We start from the raw sequence: 26,128 nt of genomic DNA on the forward strand, positions 1-26,128 counted from the left end.
TTCCTTAAAAGGAATTTCTGACAGGTACTTCTATTGGAACAAAATTGAGCATGAGGGAAATTAAAATTTACTTTTGAGAGTATGAAATAGGCTCTCAAGAAAGAGAAGCCTAATTGTGCGAACTATAGTTAGCTAAAGAACTGCTTTACTGTAGGGACTAATCTCATGCTGGCAGCGATACTGATGTAAACTTCATCTTGTTTCTTAATTTCCATAAATATATAAAGATATATCTTGGTTCACTAGAAATTTTAAAATAAAATCCCACTTGCTAATATTCCATTAAAGAAACTCATGCCTGGAACTGATCAGCTTTGGAGAAAACTGATTCACAAAACTCTTAAATTACCCTCTCTCATCTATCATCTCTCATCCCAAAGTCAATTGACTAACACTATGACAGGACAGGACTAAATAATTCACTGGATTATTTGCTGAGTTTCAACTAAGAAGCAGGATTCCATTGTGTGGCAACTCATAGGGTGACAGAACAAAATAAAAAGTAGCAGAACATGAAATGATTCAATTTACATTAGACACTGAAAAGATATATTGCCTGAATGACAATTTTAGTGCAGTTTTTAAAAATCTATTTAATTGCTGAAACTGCTTATTAAACGAACCCAATACAGAAAACAAACACTAATGGGCTCCTAAACAGATTGCTACACTACCACACTAAAAGGAAAAAAGGGTTTCCAAACCTGATACTCAGTGGTAGAAGACTGGAATCCCCTTTCTCCCTCATGCATTCCGCATTTCTAACATACTGCACTATATAGCCTACATAGCCTATTCTCCATCACAGAATTGCTGCCCACCCCCTCCAAAAAAGTTCCCAATGTATCTCATGTGGCAATGTTTTTGCCCCTCTCATTCATTTTAATTTCTTGAAACAAAACATATTTATACATAAGCAGTGATTTGCTAACAAGCATGGATTCAGCTGTTTCAGGTAGTAGTAGGACATCCTACTCTTGAACCCAATATTTATTAGTAGTATATAACATACAATATCTTACACTATTCAAATGTTGCAAAAATACAGAAAGTTGTGCAAATGTTGTATAAAAGCACCCAATACATAATGATTTAGCACCAATTCCAACACAATGTTTAAACTGATTATGGCCCTGAAAATATTAGTTTGAGATGAACTGAGGCCAAGTTGCAATAATTAAATCACATGAAGGAGTTGATAATATTGCCACAAAACACTTACAGTATATGCTAACTGAGGTGTGTACTGGATAATTTTAGAGGTACATAAATACAACTAGGTATTTATCATAACATGAGCACAAGCTCCCCATTTTGTACACAGAAGCCAACAGCAGAGCCACAGCTGGAATTTCTGGGGATGGACATCACAAGGAAATAGTAGCTAGACTAACAATTTTGTACAATCGCAGAGACAATTTGCTAACAGAACTGCCACACCTCTCATGCTCGAGCATTCCTTGGCCCACCGAACGTTTGTCACATCTAAAAAGTGTTAGTCAAACAGAATATTTGTATACAACTGCCGAAAAGGCCCTACATCGCAAAAAGAGAATGTACGTTTTCTGTTTTCCAGTTTGACAATTCTGAGACCACTACAAAAAGCATGACAGTGATTGGTGGGTTTTATTATTATGGTCATATATTTCATATGTGCTGTGTGACAGTGAAGTTAATTGAGTTGGTCATTTCCTATGGGCAAGTAAATGGTTGTGTATGATTGATACTTCTAATTTTTGTCACATCAGAAACTGGCTTTCCTCATACTCATTCAATGTAGAGTTAAAGCATCAGAGTTACTATACTCTTGTGAATATTTGTAAGAGAATTAGCAAAGAAAACACAAGTATAAATGAATACTTTTTTATTGTTCTATCAAATGGGCTTTTTCAATTATTTTTAGCCATGGATTTTGAAAAGATATGTTTAGAATCTACATGACTTTGGGCTTTGTTTTTGCAACATAATTTTCCCGTGCTTATAAACTTTAAAATGACAAAGCTGAAGACAAGACTAATTGGATGAGAGACCTGTGATGAAGTATATTGCAAGTTTTGGTATTGGGTATCTTCTGTTCTTCCTACCAGGCTTTATTGAATCAATGCTCCAAACTAGCACTAGGGAGCACTGTTAGGGCATCTGTCCTGATGTTTTTACAAAATCATATTTTGACTTAAGAACTCATTGACCTTTCCACGTAGGCTCGGCATCTGGGACACATTCTAGCTCTGATGACAGCAGTCTATATACTAATTGTAATCTTACCCTGTAGTGTTGATAGAGATACTATACCCTGGAGTTGTTTGAGAAAAACAATGACCTATGACAGGCCTATAAACTCTGTTATTGGGTGATACTGTGTTAATATTTTGCTAGAGAGAGAGGATTTGGGGGCTTAGCCTTTAAGCTAGTTCTTTGTGCCTCCAGAGCTAGTGATGGCTATCAAGATGGGACAGTATAATTGCCACCAAAAACACTGGGTCTGTGTGCCCTTTTTGATATGTCTTTGAAATGATAATATTCTGCTTATTACTTAAATTTCAATGTGTCACTTTTTTTTTTTTCATCTGATGTGGCCGATATAAGTGTACAAGTTACTTTCTCTTCAGGAAGGTTAGACAGTACTGACGACTTTGAAGTTGTTGTTTGTTCTTTTGGTAGGGGCTAAATCATGTGAACTTGTTCATAAAAAAAGTAGGGATATAATTACTTGAGGTAATTTTAGATCTTATGTGTTATCAAAGATGAGCCAATGACAGACATGAACTGTAAATGACTTGACTTATGAAAGAAACATGACACAGAATCGAGAAACTAGGATTTGAAACTCACAGCAGTAATAAATAGGCAACAATTAAAAATGAATTAATTAGGAATTTGGTGGGTTACATATAATTCTGGAGAATCCTAAAGGATGAATAACTGCCAGGAACATCTTCTCCAGGAAATGAGAAATGGTGTATTGAACTCTCCAACTGTCCTAATATTGGAGTAATATGAAGTTCATTCCTCCAGCCGTGTGTGTGTGTGTGTGTGTACACAAAGCTGGAGGAATGTCACACACAAGACAGTATATATATTACATGGAGGAATATACACACACAAGGCTGGTGTCACAAAGATGCCACAGAGGCAATTTAAACTCTAGGCTTCAGGTTCTAGGATGTACCACTGAGCTCATAGTTTTCTATATAGTGTTACTGCATGTATATATATATATTCCATGTATATATATTACATGGAAAAATGCAATATGTACCTGAACTCAACATGAAGGAATTGTGTTTGCACATTAATCCCTGACTGGGAAAGTAGTGAAAATATAAATCCTTGATTCAACAAAAAGAACACGCAGTGCAGAAAAATGTGTCCATTCCCACCTACTGTGGGCCCCAGCTGTGCACTGGCCATGTTGTTCAAGCTGCCCTGTCTAACTCAAAACTTCAGTTAATGTGCTTGCTGTTTCTGAGTAAGGAGGCTCATAGTTTGGTCACACTTTTTATCCAGGGTACAAAGGATGACACTTTTGTGTAGACACCTGGAGAGTCTTTGACTCCACAGCCATAACCCCAGGAAGTCACCCCATACACAACCCAGCTTTCCCCTGGCCGTTCACACATCAGAGGTCCACCACTGTCTCCCTGGCAGCTGTCCACATGTTTCTGTTCCTGGAGATTTCCAGCACAGAGCATCCTCCCTGTGAACCTTCTCTTGTAACGCTCTTCACACACCCTCTTAGGAAGCAGGGGGATGGCAGCTTGTTGTAAAGTTCTTGAATAGGCTTTTCCTGGAATGAAAGACCTAATAACTAAAAATCTATGTTTAAATGAGGGAACCTGGTTTGGTAATTTCATGTTAAATACAAAAAATAATTGTCCAGTGTGCTTTTGACAAATAATCCAAATGTCAGTGGATAAAAGGAAAATCTGAGTATATTTAGCATACCCTTACCTGTATCACCCCAGCCTGTGATGTAACAATTGGGGGCAGTTTTCTGTGGTCTCTCTCGTCTTAGTGGCAAACAGGCAGGTAAGACATGGGTGCTGAATCGGGCACATTGTTCTTCTGGTCCCTGCAGCCTCGCTAAAGCAATGTCATAATCACTGCTTTCCGGCCTGTACTCTTTATGCATCACAATCTGCTGGACTCCGATTTCTTCTTCGTACTCTTCAGGTACTAGTGTGTGATAATCCCCAACTCTCACAATGTAGTTCCGAGTGTTGTTGCCATACCTAAGAAGGAGATTAAGCAAATAGAGTTCACATCACATGCATTTCAGTCCTCCTTGCACAGCCAACTGTATTCAAAGAGTCTTTTTAAAACATATAATAAATAAATGCATTATTAATAAACAGCTCATAACATTTGATTATGAAAATGGTAAACTCTAATTATCTGAAATGTGAATTATCTAAAATTCAAACTGTCCAAAAAATGATCATTTAATATTTCAGACATTCCAAATTAAGATACCTTCCCCCTCTTATGAGCTATTCAAATAACCTGGGATTCCTCTGTTTGTTTATCAGAAGAAGTAGGTATCTGGACAGAATCGTCCCATACCCCGTGTAACTGAAAGACCTTTAACCACAGACGGTTTGATTGTGCAGGACATAGCCATCTGATCATAAACGACCATTCTTGTTTTGTGCTGTAAAGAAACTTCAAAACCTGTTGGAGTCAGCCTGACCATGGCCATAATATGCTTATTATAAGAATTATTTTTTATAGTCTTGTGAGACCAGGATTTACAGAGCTTATTGATTCACAAATTCTGGCTACTATTGGTTGTATTTATCTTTTTAAATCAAACCAGGCTATGCCAATATTTTTCCCTTTGATGCATTTCCTCTTCCTGATAAGGCCCCTGCAACATTAAACAGGTTACCAGGATTTGCAGTATTTCAACCAATATAAAGGGGGCAGGGAGGGGAAGGAGAGGTAGAGTTTCTCTAGTACCTTCTCCAACCACTTCCACTCACACTCCCACAGGAGATTTGTCCACCATCCAGTGGGACCGGCTTTCCCTTGGGTCTAGTGAAGTTTGCAGAGAAGTAAAGAGGAGTCCTAGAAAGCAGCACAGGGCTGCTTTTCTGGAGTTTTTACTTGGTATATCATTGTATCAAGTCCTGTAAGTTTTGTTCCATTTTTAAGCCAAACTCCTGTTGTAGGTGATAGGATTTTCACCTGATGAAGAACTGAAACCTACAGTATCCAGAGTTTAGCTTGACAAAATCTTGAGCATGGCCTGTAGGATATGGCCAAATATATTTCCACACTGTTTGCTTTAGGATAGTTGTATAAAATGTCTGCAAGAAGCTAGCTGGTATTTGAGGTATATTGCATTTTTTTATGTGAAGGGTACTTTATGCTGCTAAAGAAATGAAATAAGGCTTTGTGTTAGACAAAGCTGTTGTTAGGAAGCCTACTTTACAGTGCTAATATTGTTCTTTCTGTGTAATACTCTTACCACCACACTGTACTTCCTTTGTGGCAGGAAATTATAATACACAAAACCACAGCTGACCCATAATAGTTGAAAATGGCAGAGATGTAGAAAGTGATCACCTCGTGGGCGTATCCCTGTGAGCACGAACATGTGGCTTGCAGCGCCTCAAGCCCATTTGGGGTACTGCAAACTGTATGCAGTGCACATGCACCTTTGCGCCATACTGCTAATTTGTAGTGCAGTTGTTTTTTTTTACTCCAGTTCAAAAAAACTCGCCACTAAAAAAAACAACCAAAAAAGGCATGTTACATGGTGGCACGAGTGTGTGCCATCAGAAACTGGAGCCTGGCTGGCCAGAGCCACGCTCTGGCTGCAAGCCAGGCTCTGAGCAGCTGGCTCAGCATTGCTGTTGCCCCAGTAGACCCCCAAAACCCCACAGGTGCTGGTCCCAGCCTTCCCTATCCCACCCAGGTCCCTTTGCCACGCATGCATACAGCACACATATAGAGCTGTGCCACAGCATGCATACAGGGTCGTGCCCGGGGACAAATAGCCCTGTGGGACAAATAGCTGCTATTTGTCCCACAGGAAACGTATGTCCCTGCATGTGCATGTTCATGGAGACACACCCTGTGTATTCTTAAACTACAGCAAAACTAAGCAGTGACTGTGCGTGAAAATGTACTATTAATTTCATGTGGAGATGAAACTTTAGTGACTGTTTACCTGAAAAGTGAAAAAGAAAGAGGGAAAAAAATATTTCATCTTCCATTGATTAGGTTTATTTGGAAGCTATTTAACCCCAAACCTTCATTTTGGCAATACCAGACTCCTGTTTAGGTAATAAAACTTTAGTAGTTCGAAAACTTTTACAAGGGCATCAATTTCCATTCTCCCATGACAAAGTCTCAGCATTAATGTCAACATGAAAACATAAGCAAGAGCAAGAAACACCTCTCTTCGTATAAGGAGGGAGCAAGGTGAGAATTGCTCCTATTATTCATGTCTTATGACATGGTAGTTTGTCTCTCATTTCCAAAGCCCTCTTAACAGAGATTTTTCTTAAAAGAGAATTTGAATAAGTTTCTAAATTCTCTTTCCTCCCCATACACCATAGTGAAAACTCCAGTGATACCCAAGGGCTCAGTTCTGTTCTTGCTGAATCAAATGACAACGTTCTCGGGGTAGAGGACTGGCCTCTGAAGTATCCCATTTATTCTTGTAGCGCTCCCAAGGATATTTTCCACAATAACTGAGTCCACTAGACTGTAACTAGTTTCTGGAGCATGATACATCCTCTGAATTTGGCTATCTGAACTATGACATCAGCAGCAAACTCCTAAATTCTGCATCAAAGTAGATCATCTGTCAAAACCTCCAACACCTGCTGCCCATTGGTAATGCTAATCATTTCCTGCTCTGAAAACCATGAACCCCTTCTTCCGCATCTAGATCAACACATACCTTATTTCAGACAGGGCAAGTCAATTATATAATGAGTAATTTTATATACCATGTCATTGTATCAATTATCAGCCTCAGGTGTGCAAGGTTAGCCACAGTCCTTGGATGTTTGTGGGTTTTTTCTGGGGAGGGAGTTAGTGGTTTTTTGATTAGTTTTTCTGTGTATGTAATTGTCATTTTGTTCTGTTAGCCACTGCATAAAAGTAATTAAGGGGAATGATAAATATCATATCTGAAAGGACAATACAATTGCAACACAGAATATAGGTACAGATTTTGGGTTTTCTTTTTAAGGTCACATTAGTCTGTCACTGACTTCTACTGTTATATTGGTCTCAGATAGCATTGATGTCTCTTCCTGTTTTCATATTTAAAAACTAGTTATAATATGTATTTCCTATTTTGTAGAAGCCAATTATTGCATGCACCAGCAGGATAAGACAGGAGGCCGAGAATTGGGAAACCAGTGATTTTTTTCTCACCATTGTCCCTGACTTGATGCATGTTGACCTTTTATAAGTCTCTTCCTGAGCCTTAGTGTCCCCATCTGTTATGAGCAGTTTGAAATCATGGAATGAAGCATGTTATGTAAGAGTTTTAATATTGTTTTATTTTTATACATAGCTGCACGTAAGTCTGCAACGGGTCAAATGTGTCCGATAGCAGAGTCCCTGCCTCATGCGGCTTCACATCCTACCAGTTTTCCAACATTCTCTCTCAATGTTCTTCTTCACTTATATGAAGAAATTTAACATCTCCGTTACAGAGCAATGTCTAAGCTTTTACTGTTCCTGTAGTACTTAATAGAATACAATACAGATATCCTTTTGCCAGCACTGTTTGAGGACTGTTTAGTAACTGACTTTTACATGTAAACATAATAAATGAACCCAAAGATGGACCAAGCTGGTAAATTTTCAGCAATATTTCTAGAAAATCTTAGGCAGAAGGCAAGACAGGGTAGCACAACCCTAGAGACTAATTTATTCAGAAATGCATACACTTCCGTTTGCAGCAGCCTGCATCTAATGAAACAGGCTGTTACCTCTGAAAGTTTAGATATTTCTGAATGAGTTAGTTTCTAAGATGCCACCCTGCCCTGCCCTGCCTGACTTCAGACTCTCTCTAGAAATTCTTAGTGCTCAAAGTGTTTATAAGTATTCCTATTTTTTAAAAAAAAGGGCGTGTGATTGGTAACCACAATTACTCTGCCTGCAGAAATTAAAAATGTTGGTAGTGTGATGAATCTATTTCTTTTTTTTTTTTAACAATGGGTATCTTTCTCTGCATAAAAGTCTGAAAAGTCATTTGGAAAATGTGTGGGCAATCTTCATTACGTGCTTTAGTTAAAGACTAGAGGCTAGGATGTTGCAGATCTGATGTTGCTAACTTCTGGAAAGTGACTTAAAGGTTTCTGAATGAGAAGCAGGCAAAAAGCAGCACAAGGCTATAAGATGTGGCATTACTAAATCAAGGACACTCAAAAGTCATTCACAGCAGTCTTCATTTTTAATGAGAATACCTGACACCAAGTGCTTGAACATATCCTCCTTGGTAATAAGCCTTCCTGTAGGCTTCCCACAATCTATTTATAAGACTTTTGATTTTTGTTCTCACTTGAAGTTGATGGAAACCACTTCATAGTGATGTGTATGGCAAGCTGAACATACTATCAAAGTCAAATGGGAAGTCGTGGGTTGTTCATTTATTTGTGAAGCAAATCACTGAACTTTACTGATTATAGTTATACAGCTATAAACTATAACAACAGGAATATACATACATCATTAGAAATGTTTTTATGCTGCCAAGTAAATTAATTCCACACTTATCTTTTGCACCTCTCCATACTGGACACGGTCAAGGTAGCTGAATGGTTAAGGCCGCACACTATTGAACATAGTCCCCTTTCACTCTTGCAGAGATTATTTACAGAACAGATGTAATGCTTGGAATGTAAAGAGTGTCCTGACATTGGAATGGATTAGGTTGCCAGCCAAATACTTTTCCTCCAGTGTCACCTCTCCCAGTGGGTGAGATTAAATACTAAAAGAATAACAATTTGGCTGATGTTACCTACACACTAGCTAACTTTATATATATTTTCACTGAAGAACTCTAAAATCTACAAATACAGAAATGTATCTTATTTGGTAACAATGTTAATGGACTTTCTAAGTGTGGTGTAATGACATGATATCTTGTATGTTCTCTTAAATGTAAGCCCAAGAAAAGTGAGGTATATAAGGACAGTTTGTTGACATTGCAGTTGTTTTCTCTGTTCATATTTCATAACTCCATTATGATTAATCAAGATTTGGCGGAACCCCAATCAGGAACCTAAATGATGCAGCATTGAAGCTAAATCATTTCAGCAAAAGATGCTCTTTCCTCTGGCATTTATGCAGTGCTAAACAGTCGAATAATGTTTGTTACAGAGCCTACATTTTTTTAACTGTGGATCTCATTGTCCTAAAGAATTATATATTCCTAATGGAAGCCTAGACACACCACTGAATTTCCTTGGTTTTTTTTTTTAATATTACATATGAATGTTCCAATATTATTAGGACAGATGTATGCAGCATCACTAGCACAACGTAAATATCTTTCATTTTGCTTAGCATTTTAGTCAGACGTTATCAAAACATCTCTGAAAATGCTCTCATAAAAGTTGTAGATATACTTTTGTCTGCACAAAACCCCCCTCCTCAATGTTACCTTGGAGGAGTGCGGTAATGCTGACTTTGTACATATAGATAGGCATATGCTCACACAAACACCCATTGTGTACATTGACATGGGTTTTGTGTGCACAATAAATACAACCACAAGCTATCTTCTCTTCTTCTCTCATATACTTAATTTTTCCCCTACACATCATTAATGTGGCAGAGCCACACAACTGCTTTATCACTGATGCTTCCAAGTTCCTAATCCTGGGTGTGTGGGTGTGCTGCACATGTGAGGAGGTGGTCAGCAGCCTATGGTGCATCGCCACAGTCACGTATTGGACTGTCCTTTAAGCCAATCTTATAGAGTGTGGCATTAAAGCATCCAGCTCCAGGGCAAATCCTGCTTAGTTTAGTTCATAGGTTGTGGAGGTGCTCATGCCCAGGTGGCTAGCGTGTTGGTTAATTTATGAAGCGCTTGAGATGAGAATCATTCTCATCCCACTTTTTGTGGTGGTGTTCAAATGCTTATAGGGCACTGCTCCCAACTCCATGCTGTTGCAACCTACCTACCTCAAGCAATTGAAATTTGTTCCTATGGAAATTTGGCAGTCTATACTCACATAGACACTTCTCTTGGATAATCTGCCCTTTTTAAGCATTGTGTTTTGCTTTTCAGTAGATAGGGCTTTATCCATAATGTTGAGTGAGTGCACTGTTTTGAGTCTATGTCCTAATGGTTGTCGTTAAATACTACATTTTTAAATCTCCTGGATATCAGAATTGTATGAAACGTGACAAATGTGCACCATTAACTATATGACAACATCAAAAATCAAACTCTTTTCATTCCTTCTCTGGTACTGGTTTAACAATCAAAGAGACTTTTTCCCCCAACCTCCCTCTCTCTCTCTCAATATTAAAGTGTTTCCTCTGCTAAACCAGCAGTAATGCAGGAAGGAAGATGGTTTATGTTATTTGATACTGGGCTCTCTACCATCAGTCAGGGCTGGGATGGTAACTAAATAGGCTTGCTTTCCTCTTTGTCCTTTTCCCCAGCACATGAAATAACTTTTCCTTGACTTTTATAAGGGGAAGTGCCTTCTGCAATTTGAAACTTGCAAGCTTCCTGTGTTATGAATTGGGGTAATTTTTAGCAGCCTGGCAAAAAGATTCAAGAAGGCTGACTTGAATTAAGTTCCTGTTTGAAGTTACAGTTCTTAACAGGGTGAGAAATGCTGCTACTCATAGCTAATGCACAATTCTGTGCATTTGTATGGTATTGAATGAGCAAACCACCAAATACAGATTTAACCTCTGTCAGTGCACGGGCATAAATATGTATCCCTTAAAAACATTTCTGAATTCATGTGACTTGCAGACAATAACTGTTTTCTTTCCCACGACTGCGTATTTGGTCACATTTTAAATGTGAATGCTAAAGTGCCAATAGCAAAAAGAGGCAGAATGATCTAGCACAGGAGTCAGCATCTCACTGCCTTTGAACTAGATCTTACCTAGAGCTTCATTCCCACTGCAGCTGTGGACTAGGGTGCTTAGCCCATGCCATGGCTGGTCATGCTTTGCTGGTGCCACTACGAGGCAGCTGGAAGAAGGGTCAGCAGCCATAGCTGGGTCCTACTAGCCACCTTTTTAACCAGTCTTTTTACCCTGAAAACATTGTTAACCACTGATTTAGTAGGTACAGGAGGGGACTATGCTGGGGAAATCTGGGTTCTGTGGGAAATCTGGGTTCTGTTCACAGTTTTGCTACTGACTTCAGTGTAACACGGAATGTTTAATCCACCTATGCCCCAGCTTCCTTCTCTGTAAAATGAGATTAATACTTCCAGAAGTGTGGCAAAACTTGAATTAATTGTTTAAAAAACACTTTAACTTCTTTTTTGCTAGGAAATGCTAGAGAAGTGTGTTTTTTTTTTCCTCAGATTCAGACTACAGAAAGATTAATTTTAGGACTGTGTAACTGGTATAAAAATCTGAGCACTCTAGTAAGTGTCTTCATTCTGTCCTGTTCACTGTTGCCATAAGGTCCTGCATATTTATCTTTCTGGACTGGAGAAGGGAAGATGCCGACCGGTGTTTTCTTAAGTCTTGAATATGGTGTGTTATTGAAAGCTTTGTAATATGTTTTGATAATCTCTATCCTTGGTTACTACAGCAAAAATGGTAAGTTGGGACAAAGAGGCTAGTTTATGCTCATTTTGAAGATAGCAAACCCCAGACTCTTCACTGTCGGTCTGTATAATACAAACAGCTTTGTAGCTCAGTGGAAGTGGTCTGCTATTTAATAAGCAGTCTGACCACTATGGCTTGAAGTGTTACGAGGAAGAGTTCCTCAGGACTGCTGGAAACATGAAAATGAAAAGATGTTGAGTAGCTATCACTAAAGGAAATTACCAATTTCTATTCACTCTAATGAAAATAATCACCTCCCCCTTCTAGAAGGAGGGAGGGAGAGAGAGAGGGAGCTAATAAGACCGGGAGTTTTTCATTCTTCGGCAAATTTTTACAAACTTCCTTTAAAATTATTCCTTAGTTCTTCTCTGTTTCTTTACCAGTCACTACTGCAAGATTTATTCATGCACAGCACAAATAATTCTAAAAATTCTAGATAAAATCAGAGAGAAGCATAGCTGGAACCTTTCTCCTTTACAATAGTTAATTATATCCATCTTCTTGTTACTAAATTTAGTGTTTGTGATACTGCAGTAATTTGAACCTGTGCCAAGTTACTAAAGTCATGATGGCAAAGTGTTGAATTTGGCTGTTTCTGAAGAAATGAAGCAGGAAGACTGTAAAAGACAGAACTGCTATTCATGCCAAAAGCAAAAGGCATTTATATTTATTTGCTATAAATATAGTAAAACTAGATGACAGTTTAATGTGGGGCTGGTTAAACAGATCAAGTTGAATTCAGGTGTGACATAAGGGAGCTTAAGTTATACATCAGTTGGTAAATTGAAGGAAGGGAGCTGAATTTACCATGATGTATTGTGCAGCAGTCTGACTAGACAATGGTGTAAGTTATATCAGTGCTGGTCACTGCCATGCTACTATCACAATTGTTCAAGTTGCTTCTCCCCCTCCCTCACTCGATGCCCAAGACAGCTGCTTGGGTCACCCAGCCCTAGTTGCACCACTAGCTGGGAGTACACTCCATGGATATAAACTAGGATTGTACTTCCAGCTCTCCTAGGGATGGTGATTGGGGTACCAGCCCTGGGTGCAATTTTAGTATCATCTTTGTATTTAGCTACTGATGTTTTAAAGTTCCCCTGAGTGTGCTGGAGGCATCCTCACAATGCCTACAAAACACTTAGTTTTTTCATACACTAAGAAACTACAGAACAAGGCAGTTCCCAACCTGGCTGAAAGAATAAGAAAAAATAGTTAGACCCAGATAAAGTTAATATGCTTTTCCCTTAGACTCAACAAAATAAGAACAATACTTTGATTTAAGAGAGGTTTTTACAGGTCAGCCCAGTTACAGAGCTGTAACTTGGAATTCTGGCACTTGGGCAGGGGGGAAGCTGAGTGTTAGAGTCGTCTGGGGCAGGGGCAGTGGTGCTGAGTGGTGAAGAGTCCTACCCCCCAACACATGGACTGCTGATATCCCAGTGCAAGCTGCTGATGCTGCTGACATGATTCAGGTTCCCCTTCTGGGTTGCTACTGCTGCACAGGCTCCCCGGGAGCTGCCATTCTGGTGTACTCTCTAAAGCATCACCCAGGGCTGGTACCCCACTCGCCCTAGTTATGCTGTTGAGTCTCCAAAGCATTACAGGAAAATGTCAGTGAAGCTTGATGTCCGACTGTGTCCTGCCAAACAACATAACAAAACCAACCTGTGATTTGTGTGGTGGTTGCTTAAATCTTCTCCTGCCAGGGTACCAGAAAGGAGTTATTTGGGAGAGGGTGGAGAATTGTGCTAAAATGTTAAATGATTCTTCTATGGAGATTTTCCCTGGAAATGCTGAAACTTTTATCATAAGTCTCCTGAATGATTAAGGACATATAAGTAAAGCCAAACTGTAAGAGCAAGAATAATTAAAACATGAGTTAAGCTAAGGAACACAGAAGTCCCACCTCTTTGGGGACAGTTTTCAGTCTGGCATTTATATCATTCCCACAGGCCTCACTAAGGTGGCAATGCAGTTGTACTGAAAACGTGTCCCACTGTTAATAATGCCAACGCACCTCTTAAAACAGTGTGCAGCAGTGAGTACCCAGCAGCTGCTGATGAGAGTGGCACCACACAAAAGTCTTCCATCTCCATGAGATGATTTCAAGCGGAGGGCAACCTGCCAGGGCCAGCCTCCCCTGCACACAGAACAAATCAGTCATTTCTTTACTGCACTAAACAAAATGGAAGAGTAAAGGTAACTGGCAAGCTCTTGCAAGTATACAGCCAATATCAGCACCTTGGTTTAAAAAACTTCAGACTCGTGATACTTACAGGGTAACAGCTGAGAGTCCATTTAATCATGTTCATATAGCATTTGCAATTCTATTTATCAGCCCTCGAGGCTAGTTTACAGACCACTTGGACATCTAACTCTCTCAGCACTTCATTCTACTCTGACTTGGTTTAATCATTCCCTCTCATGTTACTCTTGCTGTGCCAGAAACACACTCTGTCCCCCCACAAAATATCAGGCAAGCCAAACAAAAAATAGTGTATTCTTTTCCATACAGAATGTAGCTACAAGGCCCAAAGTTTCCTGTGATCAGGGAGCAAAAAGGACTCCAGGAAAAAACTCTGCCTCTCCTGCTGCATCCAGTTCTGGGCACCGCACTTCAGGAGGAATGTGGACAACTTGGAGCGGGTCCAGAGGAGGGCCCCTCGCATGATCAGGGGGCAGCAGGGCAGGCCCTACGAGGAGAGGCTAAGGGACCTGTTCAGCCTCCACAAGAGGAGGCTGTGGGGGGATCTAGTGGCCGTTTCAAACTAGTCAGAGGGGACCAGCAGGCATTGGGGGAGTCCCTGTTCCCCCGAGCACTACCAGGAGTGACAAGAAATAACGGTCACAAGCTGGCAGAGGGTAGATTCAGACTAGACATCAGGAGGCGCTACTTCACTGTCAGGGCGGCTAGGATCTGGGACCAACTTCCAAGAGAAATGGTGCTGGCTCCTACCCTGGGGGTCTTTAAAAGGAGGTTAGATGAAAACCTTGCTGGGGTTGTTTAACCCTAGTACCCTTTCCTACCATGGCAGGGGGTTGGACTTGATGATGTGCTCAGGTCCCTTCCAACCCTACCAACTGTGAAACTATGGGGGGAGCCACATGACAGACAGTCTTCTCAAGCAGTTGGGGGCGAGGAGCAGGTCTGTAGGACAGACATCACTCTCAACCAATCAGCAGCAAGGAGTAGGAACACCAGGGCCCCTCAGCCAATCGGGGGGGGGGGGGGGATCAGAAAAGCCAAAAAAAAATGACAGCTCTGCCTGCAAAATCAGCTGCCTGTCTCCTCAGTGTTGGTAGGCCATGTGTTTTATAGTCATGCATTTAATCATCTTTGTAATTGATTTCCATTACTGAGCCTATGCTGCTTTTGGCCATTTAATGATAGTTTAGACAGTTTATTTAATGAGGTTTCCTTGTATGTGAGTATGAGATGAGGGTTTTTTTCCCCCATGTTGACTGGTGGGGGAACCTTGTATTGGTATATCACTGGCTCTCAGTCTTTTAAGACTCAAGGCACCCCTCAGAATAATGCCAGCTCTTGGTTTTCACTCATTTTGACTACAGGAAAATACTAGAGCAATTCTTCTGTTGCAAAGAACTCAGAAAGACCACAACAGGGCAAAATGTCTTTAAAGCTATGGAATTTCTGGGTTTAGCCTGTGAATCATGCTTGCTAAGAGAGCGTAAAGGTCACGTCACCATGGCTGAGAATCACTGAATTGCACATTATGTGAAAAAATATTTCCTTCCTGATGAACCTTTTGGAGTCCAAGTGTTCCTTCTTTTTGTGTTATGAGACCTAAGTTCCTGATCTACCTCTCTGCACAATTCATTACATTGTATACTTTTATCATCCCTTTTTTATCTCCTTTCAAAAATAAAACAATCCCAATTTTATTTACTTTCCCTGCATATGAGATTTTTCCAAGTCCTTAATCATTTTATTGTCCTTGTCTAACCCCCTCTATTTCTACATCAAATTTAAAGTGTGTGAAAACCAAAATGGTGACTTAGATGAAGGGTTTCATTATATTCTTGGAACACCAACAATATTCACCTTATTCCTAAACCCATAACTCATTGTTCATAATGTCTGTGGTTGCCATAGCTCACAACTGTAGCTAGCAATTTATTTAAAGAAAAGTTTAGTTTTGCAGTTCTAGTGTCATCAAAAAAACAGGAACAAAATGTCTAGGGGTGCACCAATAGAGATTGTTTGGGCCGATACTGATAGTTGATTTTTAATGAGCCATATTGGCTTATACCGATCCAATTACTGATATGCAGCTGGGCAGTTGGGTCTGGCTGGTAAGTCTGTTGTGGTGGAAGGGGTACGGGGAGGGAAGGGGCATGGTGGCAGGGGCAGATCGAGGGCCCTGCAGTGGAGGGAAAAAGTGGGGCTGAGGCGGGGCAAGGGCTGGGACTACCCAGCCACAGCGGGTTGGGGCACGGGACAGAGACACAAGAGGCTCATCCAGGTGGCATGGGGAGGTGGGGGTGCAGCTCCCACTGCTATGCGCACCCAGGAGGGCATGAGGGGGGCGTGTGCCCCTGGATCTGTGCCCAGAGAGAGCTGCCGCTGTGGGCTGGGCTCTTCCTGGCAGGGCACTGGGCTGCGCTCAGGGCGTGCAGCGGTGCTGGGAAGCGGCTATGGGGGTGGGCTCCAGCCACCCCAAAATTCGCCATAGTCCCCCCAACCTCCCTCCTCAGTGCTGCCACCACCCACCCTGAGTGCAGCCCTGGCACAAGCCCCCCAACCTCCCAGGGTGCATGTAGTGGCAGGGGGCCGGCCCCCCCCCCCACCACCAGGGAGCCAGCACCCCCACCCCACGCCCCCCAGAAGAGCTGGTCGCAGCTCCATCCTGTGCCCCGCCCTGGCTGGGCAGTGCTTACCCCAGCCCTGGCTCCAGCCCCAGCCCCACTGCCTCCCTTACCAGAGGGGCCTTGATCTGCCCTCCCCTCCCCTCCCCCTTCCCCCACAACAGACTTACCAGCCGGACCTGGCTGTTCTCCACACTTCCGTGCTGCACTCCTCACTGCCTGTGTTCTGCACTGTGGCTGCGCATGTGCACAGGGCATTTATCAGCCACATTATCAGCCACATCAGTCAAAAAAAGCTGACTGCTGATGCTGTCATTTTTCCTTATATTGGTGCCAATCCGATATGGGACCAATTTATCGGTGCACCTCTAAAAATGTTACTTTAAAGTTTTTGGTTTTAACTCTTTACAGGCCTTTTTAATAATGTATGATAGACCCATAGCTCCGTTTCTGTGGTTCACAGCTACTTTTTCATATTTGCTTCTCAAGAGCAAGTGAAATAGTCATCTTGAAAGGAAGACAATTCTTCTTGATTAAAGAATAAATTTCCAATGTACCTACCTTCCAAATGAACTAAAGTATCCATCCACAGTCTGGCAAAAATTGTAGCTATTCACCAGTGAATTTTTTTGAACTTCCCAAAAAAACTTGCTTTGTGTATGCTGGCTCTCTGTGTGTGTACTTCTCATGCATATTCTTGCCAATAAGTTTACCAACAGGCAGGTTAACTGAAACCATATATTTTTGGTTCATAACTGCAAACAATCCCAGTAGAAACCCATTTCTTAGTTTCATGAAGTCAAATATGAAAATGACATATGCTATGTAATTTGTGTTTCCAAACATACTTCCTATATTTTTCTAAGGAGGTCTCTATGCACCACAACCCTGACATAGAGAGTATGGATACAAACTGCTATTCTAGCTTGTATCTCCCATTAATAAATCACCATAGATTAATGAGTAAATAATTTACTCGGCTGTAACTGACCCAATCAAAAATAAAAATTACAATGTGCCTGCCTAGACCCCAAACTGGCAACATTCAGAATGTTAATCTGCATTTATTTCATGAGAAGCAAAAATAGAATCAAGTACTGAACAAGGCAGATGGCTAATGGCGATTGCATATTCCCAGAGTTTTACACAGAAAGTGACAATTTGTAGTGAATATCCTTTACCTTAAAGAATTTTTCCCACCAATAATCCGTTTCTGTCGGCGATGTAGTAATCTTAGCCCACAGACAGAAGCAAGGGAATCTAAACAGGAAATAAGGTGTAAGCAGCAGTACATTGTCACATAAACACCATGTAGGGTTTGGAAAAGAAAGAAAAATGCCCTCTAATTTCTCTGATTAATAAGGATGCAGTTTTGCAAAGACGCTAAATGTCATCATCATCCAATGATCTCAGTAAAAGTGAAGTGTGCTCAGGCCATACCTTGTAGGATCACACATTAAATTAAAATGATTATTCTCTTTTGAGAGGTAAATTCAACTAAGAAACAATGATCACATATTCCACTGTGGCACCTGAATACTGGATTTGGATCCCAATATTCTGTTCTCTGTATTTACAGTGTTGCCTAGTTTTTAGAAATGTACTTAATTGAATCTGTCGCATACTAAGATTAAAATCTTTAAAACACAATCCATGCATGTGTACTTTTTTCCCCACCAACTATTAGAATCAGTGAGTAAAATACAATGAGTAAAATACAACAATCTGCAGAAATCCCTCTCTACCTACATGTAGTAGAATTGCAAGTTATTAGAATGAAAAATGTTCAATGTGATTCTAATAACCAGGAGACACTGTACTCTCCCAAAGGGTGAGGTTAACTCTGTGTCTTTTAAAAGTTCTGCGTGACTGAGAATATGTTTCTGGAGTATCTTCATTAAGCAATATGCACAATTTCAAATGCATCAATAGAAATCTTAAAGGATTTCATTTTACAGTTTAAGAGAATTGTGTTAGCCTTTGACCATGATCCACTAAACAGACATCTTTTTAAAATGTATTAACACTTATATACATTCATATATACATACAAAGAGGTAGATGCAGGGTGGGGGGTGTCTGTTTTTGGATTTGGGTTTATTTTGCTAATTTTATTAATCAGTTTATTTTGTTAATTTATAGTTTTTGTTAATTTTTTTTATTTTATTAATCAGATCTGACATTATTAAACAGAAGGCCAAACTGTGCTGTCAGTTACATTAGTAAACATGGAATCACTTCTTTGACTACTACAAAATAACTCTTGATTTACATTAGGGTATGTGAGAGCAGAATTTGATCTTAGCTGGAACTCAGTCCTCAACTACATCTTGGGGGAAGGAGACAGCGAGATATATCCTTATGCCTGATTTTGGTACTAATTTTATACTGATTACAGCTTAGACCTATACCTGCTCTAAGCTGTGCCATTTATATGGGCTTCATGCTTCCACTGAACAGCTGGTACAGGATAAAGGCCAAGCATGTGGCCATAGACTTTAAGACAGACAGAACTTCTCACAAGCTTTTTCTTTAGTTATCTTTTTTTTTTCTTATGAGGTCAGATTTTCCTTTTACTTGTTTATATTCCTCCTTCGCAAAAATAGCAATACTCAACTCTAAATCTCTAACACCAAACCACAAAAAACTCTTTACCTTTATTACTGTTCCCAGATGACTTCTTGCCCAGGTAGTCACAGATCACCCCAGCATCCTCACTGTGACGGCAGTTGTGTGTTCCAATATCCTGTTTAATGCAGTCAGCCAGGGATCTCTCATTTCCTGTACATTTGACATTATCCACATGGATTGGGCCTTTTCCCTCCCCAAAATATGCCATTGTCCTTGCTGTAGCTGGGCCTCTGGAAACAGAATATCCTATTATAATAAATACATTTTTAAGCAGTCTTCTATATTTGTCTCAATGTAAATGTATCCGAGACAGTGTAGAAATGAAATAGAATTCAGGACTGTAAGGTTTTATTCTATGATTTTTCTGATTCACTGGAGAACAACTGCATGTCTTCTATTATCTTTTGTAACTTATCTCCAAACGGAAAAATCATTACCTAATTAACAAACTTTGTGAAGGTTGGTTATTATTTGTAATAGGATTTTGTATCTTTAATCTAAAAAAGCTCCATAGAAATGCATACTATTGTAATAACATAAAACCAACAAATTATCTCTAATAAATCAAAGTACAAGCAGTCCTTGACTTACAACGTTTTGAATTACGTTACACATTTATAAATTGACACCTTGTTTCAATTTCTGATGTCACTTTCGACTTTACAATGCTTGATGTGACACCATGCCACACCAGACAAGACTCCAGAAAAGCCTACAGCCAAGACTCCTGAGAAGACTCCAGCCAAGAACCCTTCAAAACATCCAACCAAGAGTCCTTCAAAATGTCCAGCAAAGTCACCTCAAAGAAGTCCTTCCAAATCCATATGATTGCTATTTACAATATAAATACATTAATGTAGCTATATTACTCATCTATAATTGACTGAGAACAAAATTGTGGGTTATTTTTGGTGAAAATAGGGTATCAGGCCTTGGTTCAGGAACCAATCCTCTATTTATAACATTGTTTCCTATGGGAAAACCAGTTCCGAGTTACAACATTTCGACTTAAGATGCGGTTTTTAGGAACCAATTGTGTTACAACTCCAAGGGCTACCTGTATGCAAGCTACTTTAACATAATCTGTTAATTTTCTCATAAAATTGTTGTCTTTGTATTCTGAACATAATTTATTTTCACATGATTCCCTGAGAAAGCTAAACAAGTTTAAACGTGGAACACCTAGAATTTTCTTAAGAACTAAGGCTTATAAATCATGGCAGCATACCCCAGAAAATGAAGACTACAGTTGGAGACAGTGTACAATCCATAATCTACAGCCCCACATAGTCTGGCTTTAGCAATAAAATGTTTAAAAAAATAGATCAAGAAAGTAATGTCATCATTGTGATAACACTTTTGCAGAAAGAAAAGTAAAGTTCAGGTTTTGGCTTTTTTTAGTCACTTGAACTAAAGAATGTTGTAGCCATTAAGTTAGGCCCTACAACAAATTAATAAATCTGTCATCTGAAGATGTTAGAATTAATCACTGTGGCATAATGTAAGACAGAAATTACTTTAATATATTTACCAGTCAAACTCTGCTTTCCCTGGAGCACATATAAATCAGATTTGTGGCATGTTCATCCATCTCTACAAAGTTTCAGCATGTCTCATTAACACTGAGCTTGTTTCTGTTGGAAGCCAGGATAATAACACAGCACTCTCACACACTCCCTAACTACACCAATTAATAAACATACCAGATAGGGAGGATGGCTCTGATCTTCTGTTGCAGCTGTGGAGTATAGAGGATAAAACATGGCTAAATGTGTTGGGGTTTTAACACCTTTGTGTTCTACCAATCCTGCACTGGGTGCATACAAGTCAAAATATCCAAAGCAGGAGTCTGATCTACATCTCCTAAACACCAATAAAACCCCTGAAGAAACCCATACTATGGCCCTATATCAGGAACTGGTAAGGAGCTGCTATACTGGCTCAAAGGAGATGGTGTCTACAGACACATGGCTAAGTTTCAGACAAAATAACGACACTATATAGTGACAGATGAAATCACAACTAGTAGACGGAATGCATCAAATCTGGCATTTCACTAAATCAATGCCGATACATGGGAGATTAAGGGTATGTAAAACTCTTAGATATAGATCACCCTAACCAAGGTTAGGAAGCTCTAAACGGTTCAGTGTTCAAGAGTTCATCTGGCTTAGGTCACCCTGAAAAAGTGATGTAACTTAGAGGTGAACTAACTATAGATAATGGGTTAACCAGATCTAGCAAGGGTTAACCCTACCATTCACAGCACAATCCTGGGGCTGGTAAAGCCCAGCCACTTGCCATAGCCATAGGGCTGTGCTGTTCTTACCCCGCTGACTATTTTCCCCCTCTCTGACTACCCCTGCCAAATTAAGCAGTACCCCTTTCCCCACAACCCACCAAGCCCCATTGCAGACCTGCCAGCCCCCTCTAGACCTGCTCCCCTGACCCTGATCCTGCCAGCTCCTCCCTTCATTCCTGCCCCCCTTCCATGACTTACTTACCTCTGGCTAGCCATGCCTCTCCTGACAAGCGTAAACGCATGCATGTGACACTCCCAGCTCAGCTGTAAGTGGCTTAAGTTAAGACACTTAAACCTGACCCAGATCTCGACAAATGCTTCTTTGCACCCTACCTTGGCCCTCTAAAGCTACATCTACACCAACGAGTGTCCAATGTGCAAACCATCCCAGTAGCTGAGTGTCTAGAGAACTTTACATTAATGACCCTTAAAACCTTAGGCAGGAAGGTGGCAAGCTTCTTGTGTCATGCAGTGGTGCCCTCAAACACATTGCACTGCTTTGCCCAGGCTGCCCACAAAACCATAGTCAGGTTCAAGTGACTCTTTGCAAATGAGCCTGCCCCATTGTTAAGTGAAGGTTTCACTTATTTTACTCATGCTTATGGTAATTAGCCCTCTGCTGTGCCATGCAGGTATGCAGGTTCTGGTTCTGGAGGCAGCCTCCAGAGAAGTGCACTGCACTAGAAGACAGTGCCACCTGGTAGGATAAGTTTGCCGTGTAGACATAGGAAAGTAAGGGTGGAAAGGACCTCACAAGGTCATCTAGTGCAGCTGCCTTAAGTCGGGATCAACCCTGAATAACCAATTCCAGCCAAGTGTCTGTGAAAAGTTCCAGGGATGGAGATTCCACAATTTCTCTAGGTAGCCTGTTCCAGTGCTTGATCATCCTCATAGCCATAAAGTTTCTTCTATTCTCGGAACAAAATTCCTTTTGCTGAAGCTTGCGGCCATTGTTTCTAGTCCTGTCCACTATAGCCACAGAGAAAGATTCATCTCCATCCTCTCTATAATCGCCCGTCAGCTATAGGTTCATAGGAAAGTAGAGCTGTTTCTTAGTTGCTGCTCCTGTGAGAACTCTTGTTGGAAGCCTGTTCTTAAATATAAGTTTTTTGACAGAATGTCCAAAAATAAAGTTGGATGGTGGAAACAGTATTTCCATGCATAATAATAATGCCTACCACACCTAACTTTTACATCATGCTGTTCAGCTGCAATGTCAAGTCTTATGCTAAGGAGGGTCCGTTATCTCCCTGCATTTAAAAGTGTCAGCCTGAGCATCCAAACATGGGACTTAAATCTTATTACGGTTTGAAAGTCTGATGCATGTAGCTTATAGTGGCCTGTACACATTCACCAATGACTGAAAGGCCCATTTAGAATGGCTGAATGTTGCAAATTAGCAAACGATCAAATACAATAATAAAGAAAGAGTTATACCTTGATATCCACCTGGCTCATTTTGTGATGGATGTAACTTAGTTTAATTCCTCACCGGTGTATTAGTAAATGTTCCACAGTATATGGTGTAAGATTAAGTATTAGTAATACAAGACCTCCTTACTATTTTTTCCTAAGAAGCAGGAACCCTGCCTATCTGTTTGTCTCTGAATTACAGATGGGCTGATTAATAAAGTGCCATTTAGGGAGGCTTTATTGCAGTTAATACTGTTATATAAGTGTAGTATATTTCATTACATGTATCTATGTTTTACATATACCTTGCATATATTTTTTATGTAAGGTACACAGAGGCTACATGAAACTACTATGAGTATGAATGGGTACCCACATGTCTACTGAAGAGCTCAAGTATATTTGTGCAGCCTGGCTTTTTAAACAGAGGAAATTTAAAAATGCAAAATCTATTAAGCAGGAAAGGAAAGTATGGTACTTTTGTCACTCTCCACTCCAGTGTTGGGTGGGGTACATGAGAGTGACAAAAAAGTGGTGGTAAGAATCGGTGTACTGGTTGGGGATTTCCCGGTAATAAAGGAATCTCCGTTTGCCCCTTCATATTTAGTCCTTTCCAGCACAATGTTACTGGATCAGAGGCTAAAAATCTGCCCCTGAATCTCTAATTGCTGTATAACATAGACATAGCAGTGCTAAGTAAAACTCTTCTCTTTTCAAACTTACATATGTGTGTGTGTATGTTTTTCCTTGGGTGGATTTTTTGCTTGCATGATAACCAGGAAATACTGGATCAAATAAGTGAATTGCAAACTCAACAAAAAATATAGAAAACATCTGACTGAGACAGTAGCACAAGGTCAAGCTGTCCCTAGACATCGTAGTTTGCATGGTCAACACGTACACACCAGATAATCCAAAGTCTCACTGAGTTTGGAAGCACTATAGACTTTGAATGATTTGTTTAACTTGTGTGTCTCCTTGTTCCAAATCTTTCATTTTTTCCCCTCTTGAACAATCATACTGATTGCAGAAGCTGCAAGGGATGTACCTGATATCCCTGGTATCACAAAAAGTGAGGAAAGTACAGTTTTTGTTGCAAAATCATATCTGCCTTTAAGAAAACTTTATCAAGAAGCAGCTAGTAATGTGCTTGATGAAAGCTCAGTAAACATTTTCCGATAAGTCCCCAGAGTACTAAAATTTACGTCATGTTTAATTTCCACAGAGTACCTCTTAACCCTTCTCCTACAAGTATTTCTTACTGTTGTGTTCACCACTCTTTAACAAATATTTAGCAAAGTCTCTGCCTCAAAGACATTACCAGCTGACTCACACACAGAACAATAAATACACTAGTCAGCCCAACAGTTTGTAGACAGAAAGGTATGGAGACAAATGAAGTAGGTTTTACAGCGAGATATGAAGATGTAGGAGGGGACTTGTTGCATGTAACATGAGATTATTCATTGGTGCAAAGGCAACAGAAATGGTTGTGCTTCAATGAAGCTTTTCCACTGTTCGTCAAGGAAAGTGGCATTCAATGTGCACTGGTAAAGCCTCCCCCCTTTTTGATAGCTGTTGACTATGCAGAGAAGTTAACATGCAAATTCAGTAGATCTCCATCGTTTAGAGCAGCAGGGTGGGTGTTAGTAAATTGGCACACCTCAGGCCATCACTCCTCTCTGGTAGGGGAGATGGGCAGGAAGGGTGTGGGGAGGGACATGGTTAACAGTGTCAGAGGGAGGGGAAGGCAGGAGGGGAAGGCAGAGAGGAAGAGAGCTTACCTCCAGTAAACAGTGTCTTCCACAGGGGAGAGGGGAAGGAATAAGCAGAGAGGGCTGTGGAGGGGACCAGCGGCACATAATAGCAGGGCCTGGAATGGGATTTACCAGGCCAATCTGTTTACCACTGGTCCCCCACATTGTGGGCTGAAACCTGTCGCTTTAGGGGCCAGATCCAGGCCACGGCCTGTAGGTTGCACATTATTGTGCGAATTCAGTACACGGTACTTATTTGGCACTTGCTGAACCAAAAATGTTTTTAAATGGGACATATCCCAGGAAAGATGTCTAATGTTCTTCATCAGTTTTAAAGGATGACTTAAGGAGAAAGTATGTAACTGGAAGGGCTGTAGATTTAATGATATTAAATCTACTTGTCTTGTGTGGCCTTGTGTGTTTCAGTTTCATGCTAGAACATGAACCACTGTTAACAACTATTATTAGCCCACTGCTATCAGAGGGAGAGAGGAAGTAATATATAAATGATACAAACTTCCAATCCAGACAGGTCATGCTAGCAGGCATCTTACAGCTGCCCATAGACAGGAAAACAAACCTGGCTCTTTATTGAATGGCTTCTGTTAAATTCATGGATTGTGCAGTAGCAACACAATGTGCTCTTCTGCAGTATTAATCATGCCCTAGATCAGAAAAGCTTCTTAAGTAGTACAAAAGGCCAGTTCCCTCAAATGCAGGGGTTTAGGTTGTAGCCGTGTTGGTCTAAGGATATAGGCAGACAAGGTTCCTTGGGTGAATTTGATATCTTTTATTAGACCAACCCAAATGGTTGGAGAATAGTTATTAAGCAAGCTTTCGGGTTCAAAAACCCTTCGTCAGGCTAAGGAAGAGCACACACCAACTGCTGCAGCTTCCTTAGCCTGACGAAGGGTTTTTGAACCCGAAAGCTTGCTTAATAACTATTCTCCAACCATTTGGGTTGGTCTAATAAAAGATATCAAATTCACCCAAGGAACCTTGTCTGCCTAGTTCCCTCAAATCGCACTTGTGAGATAGTATCCCATTCAAACAAACTATCTCCAGTGTGTGTGTGTGTGTTGTGTGTGTGTGTCTGCATGCCCGTGCGTGCATTTCTATTGTATATGTAGTGTTTTATTTGATATTTTTCTATCAGTCCCTTCCTGATAGAAGGACTATTATTAGTCCTGTGCATAGGTCACAGGACTAATAGTGTTAAGTGAAAAGCAGAAGGTGAAGGAACTGGCATAACTGGCTACTGAACAGTTAATACACATTTTCCATGCCCCCCGCCAACATTTCCGTTAAGGGTTTAGTTTGAAGGATCTGAACCTAGAATTTTCCATGGAGCTAAAAGCAGTTAAGCACCCAAATTCCACTGAAATTCAAGTAGACCAAGTAAGCATTTCCCTAC

The 26,128-nt window shown here is 40.4% G+C and overlaps 1 protein-coding gene across 3 annotated transcripts in view; it reads right to left on the reverse strand.

Annotated features, from left to right (window-relative positions):
* Positions 1–204: 204 nt before the first annotated feature.
* Positions 205–26,128, reverse strand: part of PRSS12 (serine protease 12) — a 75,835-nt gene continuing 49,911 nt past the window's right edge. Inside the window, exons 6-10 of one of the 3 annotated variants that reach the window (XM_025199129.1) lie at positions 19,267–19,472; positions 17,793–17,871; positions 13,802–13,924; positions 3,952–4,232; positions 205–3,787 (exon numbers count right to left, since the gene is read on the reverse strand). In XM_025199129.1, coding sequence (XP_025054914.1) covers positions 3,480–3,787; positions 3,952–4,232; positions 13,802–13,924; positions 17,793–17,871; positions 19,267–19,472 — 997 coding nt within the window. In that variant the 3' untranslated portion in view covers positions 205–3,479. The remainder of the gene's footprint in view (positions 3,788–3,951; positions 4,233–13,801; positions 13,925–17,792; positions 17,872–19,266; positions 19,473–26,128) is intronic. The other 2 variants (XM_025199127.1, XM_025199128.1) reach the window with 2 other exon arrangements.

This window comes from Alligator sinensis, unplaced genomic scaffold (genome assembly GCF_000455745.1).
Source record: "Alligator sinensis unplaced genomic scaffold, ASM45574v1 scaffold544_1, whole genome shotgun sequence".
Classification (NCBI taxonomy): domain Eukaryota; kingdom Metazoa; phylum Chordata; order Crocodylia; family Alligatoridae; genus Alligator; species Alligator sinensis.